Genomic DNA, 14,770 nt, shown 5'->3' on the forward strand with positions numbered 1-14,770 from the left:
ACATACGTATTGGTATCTTTTGAAACCAAAACCAAAACCCGTTGCTGTTGAGTTGATTCTGACTCATAGCGACCCTACAGACAGAGTAGAACTGCCCCATAGGGTTTCCAAAGATCAGCTGGTGGATTCGAACTGCTGACCTTTTGGTTAGCAGTCATAGCACTTAACCAGTGTACCACCAGGGCTCTTTTTTTTGATAAAAAGGCAAAAATAATTGTTTTAATAATTATGTGCACAACATGGCCAAATGTATAAAATATTAAAAACTGCTTTTTACCATAACCAGCACAATAATAAATTCTGTAACTCCATATTTTGATTTTTGAAATGTCTGATTTTCAAGATTAAAAACATGGAAAGTGCCTCTTAAGGACTGAATTGTGTCTCTCTAAAACCTGTGTTGTAGTCCTGGCCCTACCAAATAAACCAAACCCACTGCTGTCCAGTTAATCTGGACTCATAGTGACCCTATAGGACAGAGTAGAACTGCCCGTAGTGTTTCCAAAGAGCAGCTGGTGGATTCGAACTGCTGACATTTTGGTTAGCAACCAAGCTCTTAACCACCATGCCATCAGGGCTCCAGTTCTGGCCCCTGTACCCATAAATGTGATCCTGTTTGGAAATAAGGGTTTCTTTGTTATGCTAATGGGCCATACTAATGTGTGACCTAATTAACATAACAAAGGTGGGTTCTAAACCTAATCAACTCCTGAATTATAAAAAGACCAGGATAGACAGAGAAGCCCACCTGGTCCCAAGAACTGGAGGTCAGACAAACAAGAGGCAGCTGCAGGATCCAGAGAGGGTCGTTTACAAGCCAGGGACCCAAGGAATGCCCGGGACTACCCACAAGGAAGGATTCTACGTGCCTGAGACCCAGGTTTGGACTTTTCGTGTCCAGAACTGTGCGCAAATAAAATCCTGTCCTTTAAAGCCACCCCCTTGTGGTATTCTTGTTACAGCAGCACTAGGAAACTGAGATAGCACCCTTACGATATTTTTCTGAAATTTTTTTCCTTCAATTCCCAAGTAAGCTGGAAACATTTCAGCGGTAAGAGCGGTCTGGTGCATTATGTTAGTTATTTTGCTCATAAGATAGCCCTTCCTTACTGTCTCTCGTCAAAGAACTCAAAAAATCTCCAGAAGCCCACCAAATACCGTGATGGGGAGTTAGTAATCACTTGATGAGAATTTAATTTTAAAGTAATAATTTCTTCAATCTGAGCGAGCTTTACCAACATTAACAATTACGTTTTAAACAGTGTTCTTTCTTCTGGGGTTATTTTCAGAATCTTTAAAATGCCTTTCCTTTTTGGGTGAAGAGGAAGCAGAGCAGCAACAAGTACCTTCCTCCTGCAGCTGGAGAAGGAAAATACTCTCCTGTGTGCACAAAGGCGGCAATGTGCTCAGAGCGGACTTGACCAATGTGCTCGTCCACCTTTGCCAGCCGCTCAGCACCACACTCCAGACTGGATGGAGCCACTATCCCTGCCCTTGTTGATGGTTTCTAAGAGTTGTTGCTAAGCCACACAGAAGCGCAGCCACCCATCTAGGTACAAAAAACCCCACAAACCTGCTGCCATCGCATCGATTCTCATGGGTGGCATAAACTGTTCTGCTCGACTACTAATCTAAAGGTTGGCAGTTCAAATCCACCCAGTGGCGCCTCAAAGGCGGGCCTAGAGATCTGCTTCTGAAAAGTCACAGCCTTGAAAACCCTACGGGGCAGTTAGTTCTACTCTGCACACGTGGGGTCACCAGGATTTGTGCACATTTCTGCAAGTGGCATCTGGTCACTGTGGCTTCTGCTCGCCAATAGGCAGTTCATCAGGACTCAGTTTCCTTGTCCAGAAAAAATGAAATAACAATAGAACCCACCTCGCAGGGATTGTAAGGAATTAATCAAAGGGCTTCTATGAAGCACTCGGTACAGCAGCTGTTGCCTAGAAGCACCTGACACACGTTTGCAATTATGATGTTGGGTTGTAAGAGGGGAGGGTGTGTCTGCCCAGATAAGCAAGTAGTGTGACAAACATGGTTATTTGGCACAGACAACATGTCACCACCGTGAAGGAGAAGGGAAAACATCCTTGTAAATATGTGAACGCAGTCTAGCACAGAAATCTGCCCTTTGCAGACTGAGCAGAGCAGTTCCAAGGAGGAAGGCATGGCTTTCTTTGGCGGCGTGGTCACAGGCTCTGCAGAGGACAGGGCACCCAGCAGGGTTTGTATCCTGCACCCAGGCTGCCCTGAGGACAGGGAGAGGACTTTCCAGGCTTAGGAGGTGCACAGCAGGGCTTTAAACCCATTTGTTCCGGTTCAACCCTCTGCTGAGAATTTGCCTTTGCCTGCCAGATATACTGAATTTACGTTTTAACAAGATCCGCAGATGGTTCTTAAGTACAAAAAATTTTGAGAACCACTGCTCTACTAGTGGTTCTCGGAAGTGATCCCTAACCAGCAGCATTGGCACTGCCTGGGGGCTTGTCAGGGCCCTGGTGGTGCAGTGGTTAAGGGTTCGGTCTGTTACCAAACAGCTGGCACTTTGAATCCACCAGCCACTACTTGGAAACTATGGGGCAGTTCTACTCTGTCCTGTAAGGTTTCTGTGAGTCGGAATCGACTGGATGGCCATGGGTTTGGTTTCTGTTTGGTTTGGGAACTTGTTCAAACCACCAAGCCAAACCCACTGCCGTCGAGTCAATTCCGACTCATAGCGACCCTATAGCAACCCTGTAGGACAGAGTAGAATTGCCCCATAGAGTTTCCAAGGAGCACCTGGTGGATTTGAACTGCTGGCCCTTTGGTTAGTAGCCCTTGCACTTAACCACTACACCACCAAGGTTTCCGGGAACTTGTTAGAAATTCAAATTCTCAGCAGGCATTCAAATTTGAAGGAACGAGTTTGAAGCACTGGCACAGAGAAAGCCAGCCCAGTGGGCACTGTGGCTGGGCCAGGCCGGTGGGAGTGGTCTGCTGGGTAGGCTAGGGGCTCCGGCGCTATTCTGAAAGGGGGTCACGGTGCAAGAAGGCCAGTGTGCATTTTAGAGGAACCCCTCAGGTGGCAGCAGGGAGGACGGAGGGAGGCAAGAGATCCACATGGGGACTGAAGAACTCCAAGCAGATGAGTGGAAGGATGGGCTCAAAAGCTATGAAACATGAGTTGGCCTTGGCCCTCACACAGGTCCACACCTGCTCCCTGAAGGCTCCTGGACCTGCCAGCTGGGAAGGGCACCTCAGGCACCCCCTGCCTGTCTCTGCAGCCACACCTGCAGCCTTTTCCAATCTTTGCCGCCAGATTAGTCCCAACATCTTCGTGTCCCAGCCTTCCCAGTCTGCTGTCCTAGGTCCCCTGTTATGGACTGAATAGCTTCCTGGCCAGGGGCGGGTTAACCAGTAAGCACGGCGCATGGGCTTCATTGCATTTACTTGCTAATCTGTGGTGAGCAATTTCACATGGGTTTCACCACAGTGTTGACGAGGTGGGGGACAGGTAAAATTGTGCACTGCAGATTGGCGGGAAGGCACAACTGATCCCGTGCGGACCTTGCTTATTGGGTAATCCGGCCCTGTGTTTTGGAATCCTGACCTCTACACAAGTGGAGGAGCCCTGGCGGCACAGAGATTAAGGGTTTGGCTGCCAAGGAAAAGTTCAACAGTTTGAATCCACCAGCTGCTCCTTGGAAACCCTATGGGGCAGTTCTACTCTGTCCTGTAGGGTCGCTATGAGTCAGAATCTACTCAATGGCAATGGGTTTGCTTTTTTTTTTTTTAATACAAGTTGATGTGACCCCACTTGGGAATTGGCTTTTCTGTTATGTTGATGCGGCCTTATCAGTGTAGGGTGTGTCTTAACCTCATCACCTGTGAAATAAAAGAAGAGCAGATGAGACAGAGACAAGCAGGCACAGGTGAGGGGAAGGCAGGTGCCACATGGACCTCGCCAAGAAGCTGAGGCACACCGGGCTGGAGAAAGTGAGAGAGGAGCTAACGCTGAGTCTTCCCCTCGACCCACACCCTGAATTTGGACTTACAGCCCCCTGAACTGTAAGAAAATAAATTTCTGTTCTTTACAGCCACCCACTCATGGTATTCCTGATGCATACAGCAGCACTAGGGAATGAAGACACCCCCTTTCAGCCTGCTCCCTCCTGCTCTCACCAGATTATCCAGCCAAGGAGAGGCAGTGAGGACGACACACAGAAAAGGGAAGCCTCACCATGGGAACACCAAGGGTCAGGCCCGGCAAATGGTGGTGAGTGAATGAATGACATAGGTTAGGGGAGGACATCACTGGACAATAAGCCTTATCTTGGTTTGCTGACTGACCCAGTAGGGAAGTGTAGATGACACTTTGCAACAAGGGAGCAATGCTCATTGTTAAAGTCAAGGCCTTGACCTCTTAGGGGAAGTGTTCCCTCTGCGGATGCCACACAGGATTGTTAGACCTTCCCAGCCCCAGGACCCCACCTCTCCCACATCTCCAGGGCACACCCAGGCCAAGGACAATTGTCCGGTCCGTTTATATTCAAGGAATGTGCACTTAACCCAAATATGAAGCCAAATATCATTGTGAAGGCACTCGGTAGGTCCTGATGAGCTTCAGAGGCAAACGTGAGTGGTTCTGAATTATCCCCATTAGACAGATGTTCTCTCGAGGCAGGACCTTACATGTATGCCTGAAATTTAGTAAGTATCCGGCACTTGAAGTCCCGGGGCGGTGCAAACAGTTTGTGCTTGCCTACTAACCTAAAGGTTGGCAGTTGGTACCCAACCAACAGCAGTGCAGAAGAAAGGCCTGGCAATCAGCTTCTGTAACTATTAGAGCCAAGAAAACCCCATGAAGCAGCTCTACTCTGGAACACATGGAGTTGCCGTGAGTCAAAATCCGCCCGACAGCAGGGGGTTATCTGGTACATGGTAGGTACTCTATACCTATGTCATCCGAATTGACCGATTGATTGATTGATGTTCTGGGAAGTCTGACCTCCTCAACTGTGAGTGAATTTTCTTGACCACATTATTTTTTAGAGTTCACAGCTTCTCATGGTCAATGCAAGCTGTTCATGGCAGAGGGACTTGGTTTTACGATGGCCTTCTCTACAAAAGCGGGGCTTCAAGAGGACTGAGTCAGGGTTGACAGACCCAGTGACTCCAAGCAAGGTGGGGGCAGAGGGTTCAAATTATACCCTCCACCACCAGAAACTCACTGCTGTGGTTGCTGATGGGAGAGGTGATACGCCCAGATAGAGGTGGAAAAAGACGGACAGTTATTGGTATGCAGGCAGCAGGTTTCAACCCTGGCTGTTCATAAGAATTCACCCAGGAGATTTTTTACAAGTCTCTTCCAGGGCCCCATCCTGGATCCAAGAAATGGGAATCTTGGGTGCAGGTCTGGGCCAGAATAATTTAAGAGCTCCCCAGCCAAGCAAGCAAGCAACCAACCATTGCCATGGAGCTGACTCTCAGTCATGGCCACCCCACGTGAGTCAGAGTAGAACTGCGCTCCATGGGGTTTCCAGTGGCTGATTTTTCAGAAGTAGATCCCCAGGCCTTTCTTCTGAGGTGCCTCTGGGTGGACTCAAACCTCCATTTGGTTAGCAGCTGAGCGTGTTAACCGTTTGCACCCCCAGGGACTCCAAGTGCTCCCCAGGGAATCTGACTTAGGGCCAGGTGGAGAAGGGCAGGCAGAGAGGGCTTTTCAGTTACCCTTCAGTTCACCATCCTCCTTCTCTCCCCACACCCCACCTTATCATCATGTTTATAGCTGTAAAACCATGATTCAAGGAGATCTGAAAAGAGGCTCAAAGAATCTAGTATGACTGGCAGCTCTTTTTTTTTTTTTTTTTTTAAATATGAAAGCCCTTTCGGCTGGTTCCTCAGTCATCCCCAACATGGTTTTGGGGAGACTTCCTTAATTCCAAACCTGGATCCAGGTGTGTCTGTTCCTCGGGATGAAAAAGGGGGTACAGAATCACAGGTGTCAGGCTTTAATATGAACTTCATCTTGCTGTGCTCGTTGGCCCCTTCCATTAAAAACAAACAAAAACTATGCTGCACCTTACCAAGAAAAGCAGATCTCTACTGTCCCTTAATGTAACTCAGAAAAGGAAACACAAATGCATTTACACTCTGGTCTTACAAATGCAGCTCGTCCTGCAAAGGCCACAGCTCAGGGTAAAGTAAGTGGTTATTTTACTAACTGCTGGGCTCACTGCGGGATAAGAACCCTCACCAGGGAACCAGCACTATTTTTAGGACACAGAGTCCCGTGGAGCCCTCCTGCCTGCCCTACTTGATAGCAGAACAAGAAGCTATTTTTTTCTTGAACCGCGAAGCCTATGGATACCTCAGGCTGCACAGTCAACAGTCACTGGTGATTCTCTCTGTCCCTGACACACAGTACAGGACAGAAAAACACAGTGACTCAAAGAACACTGGAAACTGGATGAGTCAGGGGGCGCCATCCCGCCCTTTGACGATCCTAGGTACCCTTCAGCTCATCCAGCTTCCTCTACACACCTGCTGCTTCTCTTCTCAAAGCTGTGCCCAAGGTCCCCACCAGATCCTGCGCACTCTGCTATGTGGCCCTGGGACAGCCAAATGGGCTCCACCACGTTACCTTCCAAACCAGCAACAACCTCCAGGGAAACGAGGTGATGACGAGGTTCATCAATTCCCGTTTGGGTTTTTAAAGTTTTGTGTCAGCTGAAATAGGTGAGAAGCTCACAGATTTTTTTTTTTTCCTCTGCCACATAAAACATTTACTATGGCCATTCTTTTATGCCAAGAACTAAATTTCTGGCGTGAAATTTTAGTTCAAAAGGAATGATTCGGCTCTGCAAAAGGAGTGCAGAATACAGGGAGGTCACTAGTCTAATTCAACTCCACTGACGTGGGGGTCTTAGAGATTTTAGATTAAGGAAATTAACAGTTCTACAGGTAAATTGGAGCCCTGGTGGTGCAGCGGTTAAGCGTTTGGCTGCTCACCAAAAGGTTGACAGTTTGAATCCACCAGCCGCTCCTTGGAAACTCTATGGGGTAGTTCTACTCTGCCCTACAGGGTCGCTATGAGTCGGGATCAACTTGATGGCAATGTCTTGTTTTTTCAATAGAGAAATTAGGGAGCCCTGGTGGCACAGTGGTTAAGTGCTCAGCTGCTAACTGGAAGGTCGGTGGTTTGAACCCACCAGCTCCTCCTCAGGAGAAAGATGTGGTCATCTGCTTCCGTAAGGAGCAGAGCTTTGGAAACTCTACGGGGCAGTTCTACTCTATCCTATAGGGTCCCTGTGAGTTGGAATCCACTCAACAGCAATGAGTAGGTGAGTATAGATAAATTAGGCATTTTGGGGCCTTGAAACATAATATGTGACCAAGAATTTAAGTGGCTCCAATTCACCATGGCCCACTGAGATTAGGTCAGGAGCAAAGGATATTTATTGGTCCTTAGCAGGGAGGCCCATTCTGGGAATCCGATTCCCTCGGTCTGGTTTCACTCACTCAGCGTTAGCGTAGAAGGCAACAGAGAAGTCCGTGGATTTTAGGAACCCAAGGGGCTGTCCATCTTCGTCACTTTTCTTTGGAGGACACCCAGTGATTTGGGAGTCAGGAGTAAAATGCTGTTTCTAGGTCTAGTAATTTGGAAAAAGTTCTGAAGATAGGTTTTGTGTGTGGTGTGACACACACACACACACACACACACACGTGTATATATAGTTGTTAGCTGCTGTTGAGTCAGCCCCTGACTCATGGTGGCCCCATGCTCAATGGTATCAAACTGTTGTGATCCATGGGGTTTTCACTGGCTAATTTTCAGAGGTAGATCACCAGGCCTTTCTTCCTGGTCTGTCTTAGTTTGAGAGCTCCGCTGAGACCCGTTCAGCATCACAGCAACATGCAAGCTCCCACTGACAGGTGGTGGCTGCGCATCAGATGCGTTGGCTGGGAATGGAACCTGGGTCTCTCACGTGTAAGGTGAGAAATCTACCACTGACCCGCCACTGCCCTCACGTGTATGTACTCTGTGCGTGTGTTTGCTTTCCGGTTACACACATGGGAGAGTCTTCTTTAAGCCCTAATGTCGACTCATGATGCAGGATAGCCTTAAACAAAACCGAGCTACACAAGCTCCTTCCCCTCTCACCCCATTCAGACAACTGGGGTTGCCTGCCCACTTCCTGTGTTCAGAAATCCCAGGACCCGGCACTGTCAGCAGACGTGCTGTCCTGGAGTGGCTCACACACTTTTAACTCAGACGCTAGGGTCTGAGGCTCCCTTAGTCTCATAGCTCTCAGACTCCTCCGCTGATGGCCGGCTGGCTATCTGCTCTCTGCAGACACAGGCGGTCATCACGCGGGTTGCGTTAATAAATGACTTCCCTGGAAACATCAAGGTGCTTACTCGCCCACAGGGCTGACATCCCCACCCACCGATGCCAGCTGGTGTGCAGCCGGCCACTCCTCAGCTATTATTAGAACTGAGAGCCCTATTAATTTGCCCCAGCTCTGCCTAGCCACCTTTCCTAACCCACACAATGGCCAGGGTAGGGGTAGAATCAAGTTAGGGTAGACTCCTCAGAGCTAGCTGGCCCAGAGTGTGGTCCAGTGTAAGCAGTGAAGGTGAGCCGAGTGCTGCTGCCATCATCATCATCATCACCGCCACTCAGAGGGGACAGAGGAGGCATAAGGAACTGTCATCTGACTTCCGTCTGGTTCTCTGCCCCTGGCAACATCACAGTCTTAACAAGGACACCGCGGAAGGGAGCTGATCTGACCCTAGGACTCTGAGTCTGTGAACCGTCCTTCCTGTTCACGTCACTGCAACACGGGGTCTCCGTCCAGGTAGTCCAGGTGCTGTGCTTACACAGCGAGTTAGCTTAGTTTCCAAACCAGAATCTCACACCTTCTGAGTGTCAAACATCCAACACAGGAGCTGCAGACTGGGATCTTTTGGTCTAGTAAATGATAAAGGATGCAAATGTCCAGCATTTTCACCGGTTTATGTTAAAAGTACAGGAAATTTTCATCCGATTGCAGAGAACCAAAATGGTTATCTGAAATGTTTCTGTATAGTCAAAAGACGGTTTAGTAATAGATAAATAGGCTAGGTACATATATCAGTATTTATATATAAACTATACTATGTAAGTAATTTATATGTTAATTTAATGCAGAACAGCCACAATCCAAAACACATCATGGGTAAGATTTTGATCACATGGGCCAAATTTTCAGTCAGGTGAAAGGCTTGTTAAATGATTGAATTTATTGCATCATGTGATAAAGATAACCTTATTTTGTACACAAAAATGTTTAACCAGATATATTCATAATATTATAAATGAAACCTTTAAAATAGCTTCATTCCTCTGAAGATACAGAAACAAAATGAATTTAGCATAACCCCAGGTCAGGAAGTGAAGCTGAGCAGTTACCAAGGGGAAAACCAGCCTCTTCTAACTTCGTAGATTAAGAAGAATGACTCCTAAAAAGTAACTCACATCAAACAGAGGAACATAACTGGGATGTAAGAATTCTTTCTTAATTATTGGTTTGGTAGTAGTGCCGATTCTCTTTGAATACCTAATCGGGTATCTTGATTGCTTTCCTAAAGAGTATTACCTTTAACTGTGGGGGTAATTTGGTAACTGCCTGCTGAAAGTGAAGAGGCCTTGGAGCACTGACTGAGGAAGGGCAAAGCCTTATATCTTTCAGTGTGGATTACACCTCAACATAAAGAAAACAAAAATCCTCACAACTAGACCAATAAGTGACATCATGATAAATGGAGAGAATGTTGAAGTTGTCAAGGATTTTGTTTTACTTGAATCTACAATTGACACTGATGGAAGCAGCAGAAAGAAATCAAAAGATGGCATTGCTTTGGATAATCTACTGTGAAAGAAAGAACTCTTTAAAGTGTTAAAAAGCAAAGATGTCACCTTGAGGTCTAAAGCGCACCTGACCCAAGCCATGGTATGTTCCATCACCTCAGACGCATGCCAACGCTGGACAGAGAATAAGGAAGACCAAAGAACAACTGATGCTTGTCAGTTATGGTGTGGGTGAAGAATACCGCATATACCACGGACTGCTAGAAGAACGAACAAACTGTCTTGGAAGAAGTACAGCCAGAATGCTCCTTAAAAGTGAGGCTGGTGAGACTTCATCTCGCTTACTTTAGACATGTTATCGGGAAGATCAGTCCCTGGAGAAGGACATCACGCTTGGTAAAGCAGTGGGCCAGCGAAAAAGAGGAAGCCCCTCAATGAGGTGGATTGACACAGTGGTTGCAACAATGGGCTCGAACACAGCAATTATCGTGAGGATGGTGCAGGGCCGGGCAGTGTTTTGTTCTGTTGTATGTAGGGTCACTATGAGTCAGAACCAACTTGACGCACCTAACAACAACAACAACAACAATTTGTTAACTACAGTATATGCAGTGAACAACCTGTAAGTGAATTCACTCAAGATCCCCAGTCACAGTAACGGTCAAGCTATCTGAGACACTATCAGACTCTTTTCACACACAAAATCCCAAAACATTAACTACTATTCTTTTTTCAATTCTTAAAGTGCAACTCGAGTTTTCTACATACACCGTACATTAGTCTCTTTCGGAAAGCCGTAGGCTAAAATTGGCGTGGGCCATGCAAAGAAATTGAATTTGTGTTTAAAAAAATTGCTGAGTTTTCACCTTCATTCAGAAATTTTATGCAATAGAATTCAAAATGGATAATAAAATGCTGGGTGGAGGGCACTGATGTCAGTTAAGATTTAATCAGATTATAAATAAACGTGTAGATAGTTATTTTCAATAGTGAAGTCTGTTTAACTTGGAAACTGTGCCTTAAGTGATTATAAAGAAAAGGTTTACTGTGCTTTTGTTCAGGGTTTACACGGCAATTTAGGTTCCCATTCGACAATTCCTCCACTAAGTGTTCAGTGACATTGGTTACATTCTCCACAATGTGTGAACATTCTTATTTTTTCTGTTCTGGTTGTTTCATTTCCATTCGTCCAGTTCCTCTGTCCCCTTACATTCGTATCTTTGTTTTAAAGGAATTGTTGGCTATTTGGTCTCATATGGATTTTTTTTTTTAAGGCCTTGTCTAATTTAAGAGAAGTATCTGGGCACCAATTTAGAACTATTAATAGCATTAATGTAAAAGTTAAAAGCATTTAAATTACTAAGAAATAATCCCTTAAAAAATAAAACCTGCTCCTTTCTCATTGGCAATCTTTATCTTCCTGCGCCTTCTGGAGTAAAAGCTGTGCCCAGGTGACCTCCAGAATCTAAAATGTTATGATGCCGTGATTCTGTAATTCAGAATTACACATCTCTTCTTCCTCTGGTTCCCAAAGTCATCTTCAAACTGTGAAGAATGAACAAACGAAAGTAACAGACTGTTCCAGAGAATTCTGATCAGCCAGGATATACCAAACGAATTAACCCAGTCCTTTTTGTGGAATGTTCTCCTGCATCATTTGATCATTTGTCTCAGTCCCGTGTGAAAACTAGAGACACTCCCTGCCCCCGTGGCTTGTATTGAATCAATCACACGCTCCTTGCATCAGCCAACACTTAACCACAGGACGAAAAATGAAGCTCTGCCATCCTCTCCCGGGTAAGGACGTCTTCTGAGAGATGTTACATCCTTCCTATTCCTAACTGAGGAAATGTGTGGCGCCTGTGCCCCAGAAGAGATGGACTGGTAGAAGAGCTATTGAGGCCCTCCGGCCAGTCATGAGTTATGTGCCCTCCCACATTTGAGCTAGGATGCCGTGTGTTTAGAATCCAAGGGTCTCTGCTGCTAGTGAAACTGGCAGAAGCAGTGTTACTCGATTTAAGTGAAAGGTCCCACAGTAGCAGTGACAGAGGCAGGTGATGGGACAGGACTCAAGGCTCTTTCTTTGCTAGCTGTGGAAAGATCAAAGGAGCCACCAAGGGTCTGCCAACAAAGCAGTGATTCTTCACAGATCTCATAGATGTCCGAATGAAACACAATCTAACCACGGAGTGTGTAATAGTGATTCAGGGAAACACTGATTTGAACACGGTAAAGAGCATAGAATGTGGGAAGCTAAGGCCATTATGCCCCGGCCTACAGCCAGGTGAGGACATATCTCTGAAGAGTCATTCATTCACGGCCCTCAAGTTCTCAGGGGTTTCTTTAGGTAGAGCTGCCTCCTGGTGCCCTAGGTGAGACGACTCAGTGCCACAGCTTATCCCTTATTTCAGTATTCAGTTAAAATAACACACATATAAAATAAAAGATTTAATTCCTGGGGGCAGCAGGAAACAAAAGGAAGAAACAAGGTATGTGAAAGACCAAGACTGGGAACGTGAGGGTCCCAGACCAGGCAGCAGCAGGGAGAGGAGGCTCCCCAGAAGGAACTGGCCTTTCTTTGAGGGAGTCTGCCTTTGTCACTTAGGGAGTGCTTAAACCACACCTCCTCCTCCGTAAAGATGTTTCTCAAGAGCGAAACTGTCACCTTTGGACTAGATTCTGCTCAGGAGGAGGGAGCAGGGAGCGGGTTCCCCAGCGGGCATGTGGCCGTCTGCAGAGCACCTTCCTCGGACATCTCCGGAGAAACCTGCGTGCGTATGTGGTATGTGCGCGTGTGCCTGTGTGTGTGTAGGGGCGATAGGCTGGGCCGGACACTTAGATCATCAGGTACACAGAAAGTTCCCGTCTTCACGGAGATTATGGAGACAGAAGACCTGCAGGGGACAGGGGCAGACGGGGAGGGGAAGGGAGAGGCTGGAGGGCTTGTGAGATCGGAGAGTGGAGCCAGGGGAGAAAGACAGGAGAAGAGGATAGGGGAGCGAGGAGAAGGAGAAAGCGAGAGCCAGGGAGGAAGAGAAATACCGAATTTCAAAGAAATGGGGAGCAAGCCCCAGAGAGGGACTGGAGAGCCAGGAAGGGGATACAGCGTAGGTGACAGACACGGGGGCACAAGGAGCTTCTTCGCGTCGGAGGCATGCCAGAAGGAACCGAGCTGCGCGCTCAGACCGCGACAAGAGGGAGACCCCAGGGACCCTGCGCCCGCCAGCCGCTGCGCCCCCGGCTGCCCGCGGGCAGGGAAAAAGATCCAGGGGATCCTGCGACCACCGGCCGCTGAGCTCGGCTGCCCTCCGGCTCGCGCCCGACCCCCGCGCCCCCTGTGCCCCCGCGGGCCCTTGCTCTCGGCGGTCGCCCCGGCCCGCCCCCAGCGCCCTCGGATCCCGGCCCGCGGCCTTACCTGCCCCTTGACCAGACTGGCGGCGAACTGGCGCATGACGGCCTCCACGGTGTAGGCGCTGGACCAGCCGCGCGGCGTGAGCAGCTCCATGCAGATGGCGCCGCCGTCCAGCACGTAGCCATTCTCCAGGCGCGGGCTAAGCACCCGCATGAAGGGCGGCGAGAAGGGGAAGTTGTCAGGGAAGGTGAGGTTGAGCAGGATGAACTCGGTGTTGGTCTCCTTCATGTCCTGCCACAGCACCGAGTCCTTGTCCACCTGGTGCAGCTTCACATTCCAGTCGAAGAGGCTCTCGTCCACCAGCTCCACGGAGATGAAGCGGTCGCTGAGGCGCGCGATGTCCTGAAGCTCTTTCATGAGCCGCCGGCTGCGCACCTGCGTGCAGTGCTGCTGTCGCGCCGCGGGCACCAGGCTGCTGCCCGCGGCCACCGCCGGCCCCGGCCCCGCCCTGGCGCCCGCCGCCCGCTCGCGGGGGCCCCCGGCGCCCGCCGCCCCCGCTGCGCCTGCAGCCCCCACCGCGGGCCTGTCACGCTGGGCCAGCTCGTTCGCTCGCCGGCCCTTGCCGGGCCCCGGGCTAGCGTCGCCGGCGCCGCCGGGGTGCGGCGGGGGCTGCTTGTGGCCGCCGCTCTTGGCGCCGCCCTTGCCGCGCAGCGACGCGCTCTGCTGGCCGCCGCCGCCGCCGCGGTGGTTGTGGTGGTGTTTGGGGTCCTCGGTGTCCCGGTTGTGCAGGCGAATGAGCCCGATCTTACGGAGCAGCGTGGCCATCTTAAGCTCGGCCCGGAGCCGGCAGGCTCTCTGGGCTCCTGCCCCGCCGGCGAGGCAGCTCAGCTGGGCGCGGCGGGGCCACCCCGGGGCCGGCGGCCGTGGCGCAGCGCAGCGGGCAGCACGCGCGCTCAGCCCGCTGTCATAGGACGGGCCGCTCCGGCGCCGGCGCCCGGGCGGGCAGCGAGGCGGGGAACGCGGCGCGCAGCCGGGTCGCCGGCCCTTTGTGCGCGGCTGCCGGCGAGTCCGTGTCCGAGTGGCCGCCGAGCCGCCCGCAGCGCCCAGAGCAGCGAGGTGGCCCCGGGCCGGCGCCGTGCGCGCCCGCCGGGCCGTGAGCACTGGCTGCTACCGCGGAGCCCCGGCCGCTGGCGCTCGCGTCGCCGCTGCTGCGGCTGCTGACATTGCAGAGGCGCTGCTCAGTCTGAGCCGAGCGCGGCGGAGGGGGCGGCACCGGCGGCGGGGGCCGGGGCGGGGCAGCCGGCTGCCTGCGCGCCCCGCCCGCTCGCTCGCCCGCCACCCGGCTCCCGCGACGACGCGCGCGGCCGCTGGAGGGAGACAGCGCGCGGCCGCGGCGCGGGGCCGGGTAGGGGCGCGGGCGGTGCAGCTGGGAGCCGCCAAGGGCGCAGGCGGCCAAGGGGCGCGCGGACCGGGTTCAGAGGCACGGGTCTCCGTCCCCGGGTCCGGGCTGGCCGCGGCCCTCAGCCTGCGACCCCACTTAACCCCGTTAGACCCTCCGGAGGGGACAGGAGCCGGGACAGGTGGAA

At 50.5% G+C, this 14,770-nt stretch overlaps 1 protein-coding gene across 1 annotated transcript in view; it reads right to left on the reverse strand.

Moving 5' to 3' along the window:
- UBE2QL1 (ubiquitin conjugating enzyme E2 QL1) overlaps positions 1–14,028 on the reverse strand; it is a 51,310-nt gene extending 37,282 nt beyond the window's left edge. The window contains exon 1 of the mRNA XM_064270482.1: positions 13,248–14,028. Within this exon, the coding sequence (XP_064126552.1) occupies positions 13,248–14,009 (762 nt within the window). The 5' untranslated portion in view covers positions 14,010–14,028. The remainder of the gene's footprint in view (positions 1–13,247) is intronic.
- Between the last annotated feature and the right edge of the window lie 742 nt (positions 14,029–14,770).

Source organism: Loxodonta africana, chromosome 2 (genome assembly GCF_030014295.1).
Source record: "Loxodonta africana isolate mLoxAfr1 chromosome 2, mLoxAfr1.hap2, whole genome shotgun sequence".
Classification (NCBI taxonomy): Eukaryota; Metazoa; Chordata; class Mammalia; order Proboscidea; family Elephantidae; genus Loxodonta; species Loxodonta africana.